The sequence below is a fragment of the Peromyscus californicus genome, unplaced genomic scaffold, assembly GCF_007827085.1.
Source record: "Peromyscus californicus insignis strain IS unplaced genomic scaffold, ASM782708v3 Scaffold_5__1_contigs__length_169319896, whole genome shotgun sequence".
Taxonomy (NCBI): Eukaryota; Metazoa; Chordata; class Mammalia; order Rodentia; family Cricetidae; genus Peromyscus; species Peromyscus californicus.
This window is the reverse complement of record NW_026294573.1, coordinates 12,796,564-12,813,938: the sequence shown is the minus strand read 5'-3', so window position 1 is coordinate 12,813,938 and position 17,375 is coordinate 12,796,564. Positions and strand designations below refer to the sequence as shown.

General features: G+C 54.0%; 1 protein-coding gene across 1 annotated transcript; it reads left to right on the top strand.

The window, feature by feature from the left end:
- Positions 1-413: 413 nt before the first annotated feature.
- On the top strand, positions 414-17,276 carry Fam131c (family with sequence similarity 131 member C). The gene is made up of 7 exons (XM_052718800.1): positions 414-605; positions 11,211-11,326; positions 13,181-13,216; positions 13,431-13,524; positions 15,401-15,583; positions 15,782-15,892; positions 16,444-17,276. The coding sequence occupies exons 1-7, from the start codon at positions 584-586 to the stop codon at positions 16,698-16,700; spliced, it is 819 nt and encodes a 272-aa protein (XP_052574760.1). The 5' UTR covers positions 414-583; the 3' UTR covers positions 16,701-17,276.
- The last annotated feature ends 99 nt before the right edge of the window (positions 17,277-17,375 follow it).

The following is a 17,375-nucleotide window of genomic DNA, read 5'->3' as shown; positions in this document are numbered from 1 at the left end:
TCAGTAGGTAAGGGCACTTTCCAGGAAGTATGGTCACCCGAGTTTGATCCTGGGACCCACATAGTGGAAGGAAATAGACTCTTCCAAGTGTGATTTCATCTCCATATTCACACACACACACACACACACACACACACACACACACACACACGCACACGCATAAAATAAAGTCTTGATCTTTTTCAGTGTGCACAGTAGGATGGGACTCCTTACAGAATCCCCCTCCAGCCCCCTCCCCTGACCTTGAGCTCCAGACAGCAGGTGCTACTCAGGTCTGAGGCTAGAAGTCTTCCTTACAGGGCAGAGTCCCGGTTACCCGGGGCAGCGACAACAGGTGCACGGGCTCGGAGGGGGCGGGGCGCACCCCAGCACCGCCCTCCGCGCTCCCTGGGTCCCCCGCCCGCCGCGGCGTCGCCGGGTCCTGGCAGCTGCGGGCGCGGCGCGAGGCGATCGGGACGCGGCAGCGGGGACGACGACCCAGGCGCTAGCGGAGGCCGAGCCGAGCAGCCCCGGCCCGCGGAGACATGAGCGCGCGGCCGCCCGCCGCACCCCGGGCGCAGTGGCCCGACCCCGCCGCCCCGTGATGGGCTCCTGCGTGTCGCGAGGTGAGGACCCTGCTGCCCAGGACGCGGCAAGGGACAGGGGCACCAGAGCGCGGCCCGGGGAAGCCCCGGGTGGGTGTCCGCCCTTCACGGACAAGCCGCGCCCCAGGGGACACGGTGCCCCATTGGGACAGGGCTTGGGAGGAGAGCGGGCAGCGCGCAGAGCGGGCGGAGGTCTCTGCACCCCACGCCCCACTCGGCACCCGGCAGGTGGCATGAAGCAAGGTCCCGGTGCCATGCTTTCTTCCCTGCAGCTACACGCCTCCTGCAGTGTGCCTGGGAGGGGAGAGTGGCTTCCGGTTCTTTCTGGTCCTCTGACGGGCCACTGAGCTCCAGGAAGACAAGCAGACCTCGCTTCTGCTCCCCAAGACGCAGGCCTTTCTAGCCCGGGATCTCTTTCCCTCCCTGTACCTCTGTCTTCAGCCCTAGAAACCCCCTGGCAGGAAGGGGTCAGTGGGGATGAACAGGTTATCAAGGGTGGCTTTACCCCACCCCCATCCCTGCTCAGGGGACAGGAGAGGATAGAGGACAGCTGATGTTCCCAGTAACCCCTGGGCCTTTGTCTCTGACCTGGCACCTTGGTTATCTCCAAGGTGATTCCAGGGAACTCTCCCTCATCTGGGCACGGGTGGGGGGGGGGCTGTCTGTGAATGGGGGGCATAGGGTCTTTCACAGAGTCTGGGGGATGGGCATATTTGTCTTTGGAGTAATATTTTAGAAAAGAGGTTGGGAGTTGTCGTGGCATGCCTGTAATCTCAGCACTAAGGAGCTGAGAGATCAAGAGTTCAAGGCCAGCATCCACAGCATAGAGAGTTCGTGGCCAACCTGGGCTACATGAGACCTTGTGTCAAAACAAAACAACTCCCCCCCCCCAAAAAAAAGGTTGGGCTATTGTCCCACTTGGGACTCTTACCCTCTGTGGGAGCATCGGGTGGGCTGGGAGTGAGAGTGTAAAGACAAGTCTCCCCACCCAAGTTCTTGGAAGACTTCACTGGTCACTCCAGTAATTTACGCAGGCAGAGAAGGGTAAGCTGGCCTTAGAGTTGGGCTGGGCGGGCCCTGGTGGGGAGCTTGGTCTGGGGAAAAGCACTCCTCCCCCATCCCCTGGACTCTGAGGAAGTTCTGTCCCAAGTTCATGGAAGAGTATTCAGGGGAGTGACTCAAGGTGTCCCTGCAAGGTGTCCCTGCAAGGTGTCAGCAGTGGGGGCATGGGTGGGGGAGGGGAGGGGCAGAGTCAATCTGTATGAAGTTGGTTCAAGCTGGTTGATGGTAACATGGCTACCTCCTGGTGTTAGAAGCAGCGTGGTCCTGTGAGACCCGAGGAACCCAGCATGCACCTGGCCTGTGAGGCAGAGCAGAGATTGAGGATGGGTCTTTCAGCCCCAGGCTCTCCGAGTCTAAGCTGTCCCCAGAAACCTTCAAGACTCTGGGGAGTCTCCCATGGAGGCAGTTCCAGGAGTTAAAGATCTGGACATTTCCTTAGTGACCAGATAGATCTCTTCTCCATCCCTTGGCCAACCCATGCTCGCAACCATGGGATCCCAGCCCTGAATGTGCTGGCCTGTGAGCACAGGATCCACAAAAGACAGGCTAGAGGCTGGACTACAGGGATGCCTGCCAAGGTCGCACTATGAGGCTGAGGCCTGGGTCCTCCATCTCCCATACTCCCTCCACGACCCCTCTGCCAGGGCAGTTGAGGTCACCCTGGCGGAGACACTCTCTACTCTTCCTCCTGAATCCTGAGTGCCGCCCCCAGATCAGGCTGCGTTTTCTAGCCTTCTCCCCATCCTGAGAGGACAAAGCCCGACGGTCTCAACGTGCACTCCAGCAACTTAGAATGAGAGATTTGAGCTGGTGGTGGCTCACGCCTTTAATCCTAGCACTTGGGAGGCAGAAGCAGGCGGATCTCTGTGAGTTCGAGGCCAACCTTGTCTACAGAGTGAGTTCCAGGACATCCAGGGTGGTTACACAGAAAAACCCTTTCTCAAAAAATTAAAAACCAAAAGAAAAAAAGAAGTGAGTTTTTTTGTTTGTTTGTTTTTTGTTTTTGTTTTTTGGATTTTTCAAGAAAAGGTTTCTCTGTGTAACAGTCCTGGCTGACCTGGAACTTGCTTTGTTGACCAGGCTGGCCTCGAACTCACAGAGATTCACCTGCCTCTGTCTCCCAAGTGCTGGGATTAAAGGCGTGAGCCACCACCACCCAGCTCAAGCAGTGAGAAATTTGAGGGATGCATGGACAGGGGACGGTCTTCTAGAGACTCAGCCGATGATCCACTGCACAGAGGGACCTGCTCCTGTCACTTGTCCTCCCAGTATTTGTGACTCACCGGGTTCTACTTGAAGTTGTAGGCACAAAAACTAGTGGGTTATATACTGTCCCAGTCCCCATTTCACAAATGAGGGCACTGAGCAACCAGCCTAGGGCCATAAACTGGGAAACGATAAAGGCGGGGTCTGAGATTCTCTCACTCCAGACCCGGGTCCTCAGCCTCTCAAGTCCTCAGCCTCCCAGGTCCTCAGCCTCCCAGGTCCTCAGCCTCCAGGTCCTCAGCCTCCCAGGTCCTCAGCCTCCCAGGTCCTCAGCCTCCAGGTCCTCAGCCTCCCAGGTCCTCAGCCTCCCAGGTCCTCAGCCTCCCAGGTCCTCAGCATCCCAGGTCCTCAGCCTCCCAGGTCCTCAGCCTGAGCACCCTTGGCCTCTTGTGGATCATCTCAGGCCTCCCTGGGCTCCTGAGTCCCTACCTCTGTACACTTGGACCAGTTATTGACCACAGTCCTCATCTGCCAGGGGTTTGCTCGAGCCATGTGCAGAGCCTGAAGTGGAGGTCAGGGATCCTGAACTTTGCACTGATGCCTCACGGAGCCTGGACCTGCAACCAACTGGGGCTACCCAGTTTCCCCTACTCCAGGTCCAGGCTACACCTGAGAGATCCACCCTACTCAAAAGTTAGCTTCTGTCACCGGGCTGGGGGATCAGGAGTCCCCAGCCTGCAGGCCCTGCTCCACTGTCCCCAAGTGTGTGTTCTTATCCAGTTGAGTGGGAATGAGGATAGTGTGGGAGTGTAGGACTGGTCGGGAGAGGGTCTCAGTGTAAAGACCACCCTCACCATCAGTACTGGCACCGTCAACACTCAATAGCCATTTCTCCCATGGGGCTACTGTATCAACTTTCCTGCATACAGTTGCTCCAGGCCTTCTGGGTGGGAAAGGGAACCCCTCCTGCCTCCAAGGAAGTAGTAGGAGCCAGGCATTTGTGCTGAGGGACAGAGGGATACTGGCCACACACACTGCATCTAGGAACTATTTTGTATTCCTTATCTATTTCTATTTTTTCAATATTTATTTTGTTTGTCTGTTTGTTTGTTTATTGAGACAGGGCCTTATTCTGTAGTCCTGGCTGGCATTGAACTCAAGGTCATCCTCCTGCTTCCATCTCCCAAATGCTAGGATTTCATGTTTGAGGATCATGTCTGCCCTACTTATCTTTTTTTATTTTTGTTTACATTCGATCTCCAGTAGCCTAGGCTAGCCTTGAACTTGCTATGTGACTGAGGATGACCTTGAACTCCTGATCCTTTTTGCCTCTACCTCCCAGGTGCTAGGATTACAGGCATGTACCACCATGCCTCACGTATGTGGGGCTAAGGGATCGAACCCAGGACTTCGTGCATGCTAGGCCAACATTCCACCAGCTGAGCTACAACCAGAGTCCGGTTCATCTATTTTTAAGCGGCCACTCCTTGGATGCTTATCCTGAGCCAGGCTGAGCCAGGTCTTGGCTCTCCTGACCCAGTTAGTTCTCCTTGAACCTGGGAGGAAAGTGGGTTCAGAGTGGAGCAGAACCTCACCCGGCTCACCCACCTGGCAGTACAGAGAGGCAGACTCAGGTCTGTGGGCCCCAGTGCTGAGCAAGGAGCCCCTGCCCTTTGCTTTTCCAAAGACTCCCTGCTCTCCCCCAAAGCACTTGGTACACGGCCAACAGTCCAGAACTGATTTCTGGGATAGCTCAGAGGCCTCACAGCTGGTTAGGTTTTCCTGGCGCTGTCAGTGGAGGACAGCGTGGGACATACAGGAAGTCAGTATCTACCCCCTCCATCTTGGGGTCCCTCTGTGCCCACCTATGCTTCCTGGCCCCACGACTTCTCTATCTACCCCTCCCACCACAGTCCTCTCCCCCAGCTAGCCAGTCAGCCTCCTGGCCTATCTTGGGGGTCGCTAGTGTCTAGTGCATCGGTTCTTATGAGATTAGACATTGGCCATTGAGGACCATCTACGAGAGTAGATGGACATTTCCTGTAGTTTAATCTGAGGGGAGGGGCACCGTTTTATGTTCGAAGTCTAGTGGGGGAAAGTAGTGCACACACACACACACACACACACACACACGCATACATGCATGCATGTACACACACACCCTATAGGAAAAAATGACTGGTCCCTTTCTGGAGATCAGCACTATCTGTTTGGTAGTTGGACTTTCATCCTGCCCCCTAGGTCTGAACCTCATCCATGCCACTCACTACCTGGTGCCTTGGATAAGTCATTCAGACACTCCGAGGCTTCATTTTCTCATCTGTCAAATGGGCATGCTGTTACCTACTTTGTAGGGTTCAAAGCGAAATCATAGGTGTCTGACCCGGAGCACATGCTTAATAAACAGGCAGCGTATCCTCGCAGGCCAGGCTTCTCCCTCAAGGGAGTTACCTAGTCAGCTTAGGCCAACCTGGCAGGCTGCCTGGAGTTGGTGTGACTGGAGTAGGCTGGGGCCCAGGAGGGGAGAGGGAATGAGGAGGAGCTGGGGTGAGTGGAAGCTCTTGGTTGGGGATGGAAAGGGATCCCCATGAGCATCGCTGAGCTCAGCCAACCAGAGGACTACAGGACCATCATGGCCCTGTGGTTTGGGAAGACGTTGGAGAATGGGCCTCTGCCAAGTTTGGGGCCCTGCTGTCCTGGCAGGGACTCACCAGGCAGAGAGGCCAATGACTCATACTCTGGTCTCCCTCTGTAGGATTCAGAGGGTCCCCAGGGCAAACTCCATCCCAGGAACAGGACACAGGAGTCCCGCTGTCCAGAAAGACAGACTATGGGACAGAGAGAGCAGTTCCTCTGAGGGAGCCCTGGCCACAGTGGTGGCCTTTTGCTGTAGCCCTCAACACACATGGATGGGGGGGGCACATGAGGAGCACACGACTGTGGTCTAGAAGACTAAGCCCAAAGCTGCTTCTGTACAGAGCCAAGGGTGGCTGACATATCCCAGTGGGCGGGGCCACCCGGTGCATCCATTTGCCACAGGTGCCGGGAGCCTCTTTGGGGAGGCTGGCTTCCAGGGAGGCAGCATCAGGGGCCGTGTGCCCAGGCTGCTGCTCACTTGTTTCTCGATTTCCCTGTGCTGCTGGGAAAGAGCCCCCTTCACTCCATCTGCTCTGTCTCCTCCCAAGTGGCTGCAGGCTAATTCTCTTGCTCCCGAGAAACACTCTGGGTGCAGGTGGCAACCACGGTGACTAATGGGCTGGGACCCAGAGCCCTGATGAATAGCTGTAAGCACTGGGTAGCTCTGAAGCAAGTGAGAGGAGTCTGGGGGGCTGGTCTTCAGATTCACCCAGGGACAAGCAGATGAAGGCCGGTAGGGGGGGCTCTGCAGCATGAAGAGTGTAAGTTAGATATTATGGAGAACTGTCTGGGTGGTTAGGCTGACAGTCTGATTGGGGAGCTTTGGTAGAAAGGCAGGAAACATCCTTGATAAGCAGAGGGATGGAGGGGACCTCTAGATGACACCCCTTTCCTGGAAGGATCCTAATGGTCTTCAGGTTGCCATGGTAACAAGAGGGCTGTCACTCCTGTAGCCTGAGGGAGAGGGAGCAGGTCCAAGAAAGGGCCTCAGATACTGAGTGAAAGGAGTAGGGGGTATGCTGTGAAAGAAACAGGGTGTCAGCACACGGCTCCCTTGGGAGAGGCATCCAAAAAAGCAAGCATTAGCAGTCCCCTGGGCTGTCCCCTGCCCCACCCTACATGGCCGTGTGTTTTTCCAGTCACCAAGGCTGTGATGTAGCCAGGTCCCTGCTGGGCTAAGAGCAGCCTGTGATTTCACCCTGGGCTGGTTCATTACCTGACGTCTCTATGGCAACCAGCCCATGACATCATGGGGGAGAAGGAGACTTTGGTAGAGGTGCCTGGGTCCCAGATGGGATGGGTGTCAGGCAGGCAGGGGAGGGGCTGGAGCCAGGGGCCATCAGCCCACCCCCACCTCAGCAAATGTCTGGTGTCACTGCTGTCCTGGCTCCCCCTTCTCATCCTTCTCACTCCCTGCTCCGCAGCTGGAGAGCTCACAGCTTCCAGGGGGGCCCAGGGAGTCCAGAAGCATCCCAGCACCCATCCAGGTCCCCAGCACCACCCTGTAGCTAGTCAGATGCTGGCTTTGTGCAGCGTGCAGGATTCCAGAACACTCGGTGTTTCTTAAGTTTTTGTTTTTTGATGTGTGCGTGTGTGGTGGTAGTGTATGTGTGTGTGTATGTGGTGTGTGTGGTGTATGTGGTGTGTGGTGTGTCTGTGTGTGTGTGTGTGGTGTGTGTGGTGTGTGTGGTGTGTGGTGTGTCTGTGTGTGTGTGTGTGGTGTGTATGGTGTGTGTGTGCGTGCATGTGTGTGTGTGTGTGTGTGTGTGTGTGTGTGTGGTGTTGCTGTGTATTCTAGCCTGGCTTGGAACACACATGTATTCCAGACTGGCTTCAGACTCCCGATCCTTCTGCCTCAGTCCCCAGTGCTGGGTCACAGCATGAATCATGAGCTCTAGTCACAGCTTTCAAACTTTAAAAAAATTTAAATAATTTGAAAAAGCTGACAGTGGTGGCGCACACCTTTAATCCCAGTACTCAGGAGGCAGAGCCAGGCAGATCTCTGTGAGTTTGAGGACAGTCTGGTCTACAGAGAGATCCAGGACAGCCACCAAAGTTACACAGAGAAACCCTGTCTCAAAAAAACAAAAAAAAAAAAAGGAAAGAAAAAAGAAAAAAAATTATATGTGTTTTGCTTGCATGTATGCCTGCACATCCTGTCTGTCTCTAGTGCCCATAGAGGCCAGGGAAGGACATTAGATACCCTGGAATTGGAGTTACAGGTGGTTGTGAGTTGCCATGTAGGTGCTGGGAATCGAACCCAGGTCCTCTGGGAGAGCAGCCAGGGCTCTTAAACACTAGGCTACCTCTCCAGCCCCTAATTTTCTTCTTTTTTATATTTACTTGTCTGTTGTGTGTTTGTGTGTGGGTGTGTGCATGTGACATTACATGTGTGATGGTCATAGACAAACTGGGAGTCAGCTCTCGCCTGTCACCTATGGCTCCCTGGGATGGAACCCAGATCAGCGGGCTTGGCAGCAGGCACCTTTAACCCACTGAGACATCTTGCTGGTTGAGCTTTCAAACTGTTATTTTTGAACCTTGTGGTGAATGAGAATGCCCCCATAGAATGCCCTCATCTATCTGAATACTTGGTCCCTAGTTAGTGGAACTGTTTGGGAAGGATTAGGAGGTGTGGCCTTGCTGGAGGAGGCGTGTCATTGGGGATAGGCTTGGAGGTTTCAATTCTCTCTCCTCCCTCTCTCTCTCTCTCTCTCTCTCTCTCTCTCTCTCTCTCTCTCTCTCTCTCTCGGCTTTGTGCTTGTGGATCAGGATGTGAGCTCTCAGCCATGGTGGCAGTGCCATACCTGCCTGCCTGTTGCCGTGCTCTCCACCATGATGGTCATGGACTCACCCTCTGAAACCATCATCTCCCACTTAACTGTTTCTTCTATAAGTTGCCTTAATCATGGTATCTTAGTACCACAATAGAAAAGTAAGACAGACCTATAGGAACAAATATATTGTACATTTTGATCCAGTGTTGTGCACACCTAGAAAATTCTCACCTGTGTGAATTCACACATACACACACACACGCATGTGCGAGCACTCGTGTGAGTAAATGCCTGTGTGCGTGTGACACACAGAAGCTTCATGACACAGGACTGAATGAATCTCGGGGTGCCTCTGGCTCTGATGCTTTCCAGCCTATTCTATTCAGGACTTATTTTATTTTTTAAATAGCTCTGGTGAAAAGATGTAGTTCAGTGGTAGAACACTTCCCAGCATGCATACGGCCCCAGTTTTGATCTCCGGCTGGAGATCATTCAGATAAAGAAGAAGTAAGTAAGCAGTAAATAAATGAAAAACAAACCCGATGAACGGCTTGCATGACCACTGAAGGACGTGGCCCCTGAATGACCACTGAGTCCTTCCTTTGTAGAGTTGGGAGGTACTGGAGCCCAGACAAGAGCAACATTAACTCGGGGTCACACAGCCAGGATTGGCACGCAGCAGGCTGTGCTGGGGATGGCAGAGGACGCGCACACGGTTCAGCCCTCACTCTCAGAACCCACGCGGTCCTCTGTGCCCTGCCCTCCTCATGTCTGGGTCACTTTGGGGCAGGAGAGGACACTGACTCTCACCTTGCCCTCCTCTCCTATAGCGTCCCAGACAGCCTGGCTCCAGCCTCCCGGCCTTGGCCCATGCATTCCAGCCTTGGGGCAGGTCCCAGATCCTCTGGCCTCTTTCAGGATGTAATTTGGCTGAAAACCCTCACCTTGAGTGCAAGCCTGTCCTCATCTCCCTTCCTCCAGCCAGGCTGGCTGTGCCTGCGCTGTGAGCTCTGAGGACCCCTTTCTCCCCTGACCTGTTGGGGTCTGGAGTGGAGTGTGACTGGAGACAGAACCCAGCTCTTCTGACTTGTCTGGGGAAGTCCAGCCACACTCCACTCTAGATCCTCAAAAACATTTTTTTTTAATTAAAAAAAATTATACTAGTGTGGTGGCACACACCTTTAATCCCAGCACTTGGGAGACAGTGTCAGGTAGATCTCTGTGAGTTCAAGTCCAGCCTGATCTACCTAGAAAGTTCCAGGCTGGCCAGGGCTACATAGTGAGAGCCTGTCTCAAAAAAATTATAAAGTAAAAAATAATTACAATAGTGGGCACATTGGCACAGACCTATAGTGCCAGCTGCTTAGCAGGCTGAGGCAGGAAGTTCAAAGATAGCCTGGGCTACATAGAAAACCTCTGTCTCAAAGATGGAGGAAGAAGAGGAGAAAGAATCAGAAGTTTTTCATTTATTTGTTGATTTTATTTATTAATTTAGAGATAAAGTCTTGGTTTTTCAAGACAGAGTCTCTCCGTGTAGCTCTGACTTCAAGTCCTGGAACTTGCTCTGTAGACCAGGCTGGCCTTGAACTCACAGAGATCCACCTGCCTCTGCCTTCCAAGTGTTGGGATTAAAGGCGTGCGCCACCACTACCCGGCTTTTCTTTCTTTCTTTTCTTTCTTTTTTTTTTTTTTTTTTTTAAGAGATAAAGTCTTATGTAGCTGAGGCTAGCCTCAAACTTGCTACATATCCAGGGATGACCTTGAACTTCTGCTCCTCCTGTCTTCACCTCCAGAGTGCTGGGATTACAGATGCGTGCTGAACATTGAACCCAGGACTTCATACGTGTTAGGCAAATACTCCACCCTCTGAGCTATGTCTCCAACACCAACCTTTTCTTTCTTTTTTTCTTTCTTTTTAAGTATACAATCAATAAGATCCTTTGTATCCGAGGCTGGTCTCCAACTCCTGGGATTCAATGATTCTCCTACTTTGCCCTCATAGTTGAGACCTTGGGTGTGAATTATAACCCACACTTGACTATACTACTGTTTTTGTATGTTAATTTTGTATACTGCATCTTTACTGATTAGTTTTGAAGAGGCTTAACACTAGTATAGTCATGACAGTCTATAGACTAACAATATTGGGACTAGGCCTCACCATTACAATAACCAGAAAAAGCCACAAACTACCCTGCGGGAGACCAATCAGAATCGAGACAAACAAGTACTAGATGCTCCAGAACATTAAGGATAGCTTACATCACTTGTATATAGGTCGCCAATTTCCTTGCAGCAACGCCAGTACCGATCCCTGTTTGACGAGACTTCTGTGCCCCGCTCCTGCCCAATCAGTTCAACCCCCATCTGAATCTGGAATTCCCCTACCTCCCCCACTCCATCCTTTACTTCTTAAAAACCCTGCCATAACTGATCTCAGGGCTCTCCCTGATCCAACTACTGTGTCAGAACAGGTGGAGAGCCCAAGCTCGAGCTTGCAATAAAGGCTCTTCACTTTTGCATATAAACTGAGATTCCTGGTGATCTCTGGGGGCTCATGATTCGGGCATAACAAGTTTTTCAGTTCAACTATTTTTTTTTTTTTTTGGCAGAATCTTTAGTTTTTCTTTTTTCGTTCTTTCCTCTTTGGTTTTTTCGAGACAGGGTTTCTCTGTGTGACAGTTCTGTCTATCCTGGAACTTGCTCTGTAGACCAGGCTGGCTTCAAACTCACATAGATCCACCTGCCTCTGCCTCCCAAATGCTGGGATTAAAGGTGTGCGCCACCACTGCTCAGCTGTCTTTAGTTTTTCTACATGTAAAACAGGGATAGCTTGACTTCCTCCTTTTCAGTTCAGATGCCCCTATTTCCTCTTCCTGCCTTATTGCTATGGGTAAGTTAGGGTTTGTTTTTGTTTTAATTTCTCCTGTCGTTTTACTTCCAGATCTGTTCACAAGTGCCCACAAAGACTGCCCCAGGCCCCAGGGCACAGACCTCCTGAATCGGGATCTGCCCTCCAGCTATCCACCTGCCACTGTTCCAGATCATGTCGCTGGCAAGGTAATTGGCCATTCATCACCCTCCTCCTGCCTGCCCTGGCTCCAGCTCCTCTTTTATCTCCCTAAGGCAAGCAGAAACCATTCTCAGTTCCCTTCTTCCTTGCCAACTCCAATTTCTCTCTGGGCACTAGGGGCACCTAAGGGCTTAGAGTTCAGCTGGATGAGGGTCTGCACTGGGCTGGGTATCAGGGACTGAGCCGAACTTATCTAGAAAACACAATACCATCCCAAAGGTCTTCTGTCCACGTGAACTCAGCCTTGTAGATGGCAGGTTCTGCTACGAGCCCAGAACTGCTTAGCAACTGGCAACAGCTTCTCGAGAGTGAAAGCAGGGGGTTCTCCACATAGATCAGGAAGGTGTATGTAGCAAGGGGTTCTGGTGTAGTGAAGAGTCCTGGTGTATCAAGGGACCCCAGTACATAATTTCCGTATTTGCCCAGGGATGTGGCTTGAACCTGCCAATTGATTCTTTAAGATTTATTTATTTTTAATTTATGTGTATGAGTGTTTGCCTTCATGGGTCTGTGTTCACCACTTGTGTGCAGTACCTGTGGAGACCAGAAGGGGGCATTGGATCCCCTGGGACTGGAGGTACAGATGATTGTGAGCTGCCTTTTGGGTGCTGGGAACTGAACCCAGGTCCTCTGGAAAAACAACAAATGCTCTCAACTACTGAGCCATCTCTCTAGCCTCAAGATGCTGCTTTTTTATTTTTTGTTTCATCATCATTATTATTTATTTATTTTTTGAGACAGCGTTTCACTGTGTCAGACTGGCTGGTCTGGAACTCACCAGTTAGGACAGGCTGTCCTTGAACTCACAGAGATCCTCCTGTCTCTGCCTCCCGAGTGCTGGGATCAAAGGTGTGCGCCACCATGCTAGCTAGGTCATTGTTTTGTAAGCACATTGAGCCTGAGCCTGAGCCTGAATTATGCTGGTGACGCTTTACCACCGCCTGTTGCAAATGGCAACATCACCATTTTTCAGAAAAAAAAAATTCTCTTTCTGGGTTAAGTCTCTAGTCTCAAGCTTGAAAGATAGATAGTTCAGTGATTAAGAGAATGTGTTGCGGGTTGGGGATTTAGCTCAGTGGTAGAGAGTTTGCCTAGCAAGCGCGAGGCCCTGGGTTCGATCCTCAGCTCAAAAAAAAAAAAAAAAAGAGAGAATGTATTGCTCTTACAGAGGACCTGAGTTCGGTTCCCAGCACCCACACTGGGTAGATCACAACCACCTATAACTCCAGCTCCAGCTTTTCTGGCCTCTTCGGGCACCTGCACTCATGTGCACAGACACACAGGCACACAGACACACACAGAGACACACGCAGACACACACACAGAGGCAGGCACCTACACACACACACACACACACACACACACACACATGCAATTTAAAAAGTCCCTAGTCGGCCGGGCGGTGGTGGCGCACGCCTTTAATCCCAGCACTCGGGAGGCAGAGCCAGGCGGATCTCTGTGAGTTCGAGGCCAGCCTGGGCTACCAAGTGAGTCCCAGGAAAGGCGCAAAGCTACACAGAGAAACCCTGTCTCGAAAAACCAAAAAAAAAAAAAAAAAAAATAAATAAAAAATAAAAAAAAAAAATAAAAAGTCCCTAGTCTCCAGGTAACAGGAAATAGTGAAAGTATACTCTGGCCTAGGTCAGACCTATTATCTGCACCAATCCCCTCTCCTCCCAAGGCCACTGTATCCCACTTCCTTTTCTGGGTGCTCGGGGCCAGCAGGGCAGGGGTAGACCTTGATCTGTCTCTCAGAGCACCACAAGGTGGAGCACCCTACGCTGCAGGACTTGGCCATGACGCCCCAGCCCTGACTGCTCCCCTTTCTCCTCTTGCTTCAGGACAAGCAGATGGACTTCTGTTGGGATCCCTGGCAGGTCAGTGTGCTTGCTCTCCCGCAGTCCTGCCAGCCCAGGGAGGGACGTCTTGTGGGAATGGATAGGATCTCCCTACCTTTCTATGCCTGGTCCCTGGCCACCACCTAAGGATGAGTGGGTGGTAACAATGGTCTGCAGGGGTGCGCGCGCGGGGGGCGGGGGGCAGCGTCCTCTGGCTGGCTGTCCTTCCCCACTATCCTTTTGTTTTCTACAGAGGTGCTTCCAGACCACCAACGGCTACGTATCTGACTCTAGAGCCTGCACCAGCAACTACAGCGTGGCTGCCCTGGCCACCTCATCCCTTGTGGGTAGGTCCCCACAGCCCCCCTCAAGCCCTTAGAGATTGTAGGCTCCTCCCCAGACATGCGCTGAGGGGAGGTAAAGGGCCACAGTCGCGCTGCGCGTAACGTTTTCTAATTGCCAGACTTCAGGCTGGGTTCCTCACCCGGAGCTGACTTGCTGGGTTTTCAGGCCCTGGGGATGCCTCAGAGGGAGGTGTGCATGCAGTTTTTGGGTGTCTGACTGCGTGGTCTCCCACGTCACCTTGGGTCTTGTTCCCTAGAAGCAGAGCCTGAGGTGGGGACTGTGTCCCCCGGGGGGATTGCTCTTAGGTGGGTCCCTGAGGAGTTAAGGAAGCAGGGGAGGCTGAGTGAAGACTTGGTTACAGTTGTGTTCCCTCCCCGCCTCAAACCACCGGGAGCTCTGCAGCACGGTAGCCCGAAGGAAGACCGTGTGTCTGGACTTCAGTGTTCAGTTGTCTATGAGGAAGACTATGCCACCTTGAGGGCATGAGGCCGCACCAGAAGCTGTGATAGTTCTCTGAAGCGGGTGTGGGAGGGAGCCGGGAGAGGCTCACCCAGGTGGCTAGGAGAAGGGCACGCAAGCGGGCAGGGGACCCACGCTGCTGCTCTTGGCCGTAGATGGCCCTCAGCCCAGCCTACCCGGCCACTGGGCCCTCCAGTCCCCTCTTACAGCTTCTCCCCACACCACCCTAGATCCTTTCAGGTTCCCACAGGACCTGGCTGCCTCCCTCCACCCCTGTCTCTGCAGCTTCCCCTATCTGAAATACCTGCCACCCACCTCCCCCTGGTCCTCAAGCGCCTGAGAAACACCACCTCTCCCAAAGGACTCCGCAGTCCAGGACCCCACCTGGGGGAGCAGGTCTTCTCCCCTTCTTTCTCATCTCCACCACTCCCAAGTGCCTGGTCCCTCGTTCCTGTGGATGTCTCACTTGTCCTTGGAACCCGCATTCCCCGGGGCCTCATGTCTGCGTGGCTCTCAGGACCCTGGGGGATGCCCAGCTCTGTCCCCACCTCCGTTAGTGAAGCTGTTCCTGACACCTCTCCATTGCCTTCCACACCCAGTCAGTCAAGTCGTATGCTTCCCCAGCCCTTCTCCTGGTGTCTAGACCTGGCCTGCCTCTTGCTGGGTCCCTGCAATGGCCCCGAATTGTCCCCCATCTCCCCTATCCACCCTTGAACTTCCATCTTTCAATTGGGATGCTGTTTTCAAGGAACAGATCTAATCTCGGTGTCTGTCTGGATATCACTGCCCATTGCTGGGCGGACAACAGAGCTGTCACCCTGGCCCTCCAGCCTCAGTCTGGCCCCTGCAGGGCTCCCAGTCTCTTGTCCCTGCGTCACCCTTGATTGTACTGGTATTATGCCAGCTTTTCTGTGCCTTTAATCCCATCTGACCTATGAAACAGCCTGGCTCCCATCTCTCCCATCACAGTAGGCCTTCAGAGCCCAGCTCCAGGCCTCTTCCTCCGGGTAGCACTCCCTGAGTGCTCCGCACCAGAGTCTCACTCCACAGAGCTGGGGGCACAGGGCAACTCCCTTGGGACTGTCCATTCATGAGTGGAGGGTGCAGAGTCTGAGAGGAACTGAAGGTCACAGCCAGCGTGAGAAAGGAGTGACTGGGTTGGAAACTAAGACATTGGGGAGAAGGGCGGGGCATACAAATAGGTGAGACATGTAAGTGAAGTAGGGCCATAATCCTGGGGAGGGCACAGGGCAGGATGTGGGTTGTGTGAGGCAAAGCTCCCCCTGGTCATGGGTACAGGGAACAGAGAGGTGCGGGCCTATAGATCAGGGGCGGTTGAGAAGCAGAACACGGGGTGTCTGAGGTTTTGGGGTGCCATGAACTGGGATGGTCACCCGACAGCCATCCATGACCCCACAGGGGTGGTACAAAGCATCAAGGACCACATCACAAAGCCCACAGCCATGGCTCGTGGCCGAGTGGCCCACCTCATCGAGTGGAAAGGCTGGAGCGCCCAGCAGTCAGGCTGGGGGCTGTCCCCAGCAGAAGATGAACATTATTGCTGTCTCCCGGACGAGCTACGAGAAGCCCGCTTTGCTGCAGGTGAGCAGGGGTGCAGGAGGGAGGCCATAGGCGGGGTCCACAGGGGTGAAGCCGGGTCTGAGCACAAGGTGGTGGGTGGGGTGCTAGGTGGCTTTCTTCATCGCCTGGGTAGAGGGCACAGTCCAGAGAGGCCTGTGGAGGCCTGGAGTGCCCCCTTCCCACCCACCATCACGGAGCCCGATCTTGCTGTACCCTCAGGTGTCGCTGAGCAGTTTGCCATCACAGAGGCCACTCTGAGTGCCTGGTCCTCCCTGGATGACGAAGAACTGCAGCCAGAGGACAGTACCCAGGGTGCCTTCCAGCTCCAAGGTACAGCCGGGGATACCGAGGCAGGGTGGGCAGAGGAGCGCTGAGGGTGGTGCCCAGGTCTCTCAGGTGGGCTCCTTCTCTCCCCACCCCCCTTCTCCATGGCTTAGCTTCTTCCTCAGTAACCTGGGACTGGCAGTCCTGGCCTGCACATTTCCAGGGAGTGCCCTGAGCAAAAAGGAAAGTCCGGCTGTGGTGTGGCTTGAGCTGGCACTAGGTGCACTGTGGGTACTGCTTCCCCAAACCTGGCTCCTGGAGAAGCTTACACTGACATGCCTCACTTGATTCTCCCTATCACCAGGAGGGGAGGGGACAGAGGACCAGAAGGAGCACCCATAATCCCAAGACTCACTCCCTGCTCTTGGCTACTCTGCTCCCTGTCATGGGGAGACAACTGAGCTCAGAGAGGTTTGGAGACCTGCCTGGGGTCACACAGCTTAGCAGTGAGTGACCTACAGGGCTCCTGACCCTTGCCTGGCCTCCCACATCCAGGGAGGTAGAACACAGGATGTAGGATTCCATCTCTCCTCAGTGTCCCCTTTTTGGTATTCTAGACCTGGAGAGCATCTACCTTCAGGACAGCCTCCTGAGTGGTCCTTCACAGGACGACAGTCTCCTAGCCTGCTCCCCTGGCCTCACCCTTGATGATGGCTGGCCCTCACCGGAGGAGCCCCCTAGCCCCACCCAGCAGCATCGGCAGCGGCTGCCAGCGGCTCAGGGGCCTGACAGTGGAGCCCGCTTGCACGGCTCCCTGCCCTCCGTGGACAGTGGCTCTCTCTCAGAAGAGGAGGATGAAGTGTTCTACAGCTGAGGCGAGCTGGCCAGTCCGGTGTCCGCACACCTTGCTGGGAGGCCAATGCTAGCCCGGCACTGGGCATCTCTTGACTCCTTGGGGCAAACACAGGGTGGAATGTGGCAGGGATGGTAGCCATCATTCCTGTGCACCACTCAGTGCCTCCGTGGACCTGCCCTCAACAGTGGGAGCCCCTGCTTTGTGTGCTTGGCCTCTCCAGGGCCTCTGCCCTCGGCCTGCTCCTGGGCTCTAAGCAGACACCAGGGCAACCGGCCCCAGGAGAGCTGACAGGCCCCCGGGAGGACACCGTGGAAAGAGTGGGAGGGTCATTTGGAGGGGCCCGGGGAGCCAGCCTTGACTTGGGCTCAGCCCCTTCCCACTCACGCTGTGCATCTGTCCCGTGGAAGGGTGGGACTGTTTCTTCTGGTCAAGCCATTCCTCAACTCGCTGATGTCTCTGGAGGGTCTGTGTGTCCCTCCCCTCTTACCTGGTTCCTCTGTGACCCCAGCCAAGAGAACCCACGTTCCCCCTCCCCCTCCCCTTCACCTCCCACAGGGTTCTCTGGTGACATTAAAGTAGTGTGCTCATCCTGGATGAAGTTGACCTGGTCTCCCGGGGAAGGCATGTTGTTGAGCCCTGGATGAGGGTCTGAGGGGCTAGGGGGGACTCTTACCTCCAACACACAAACTCCTG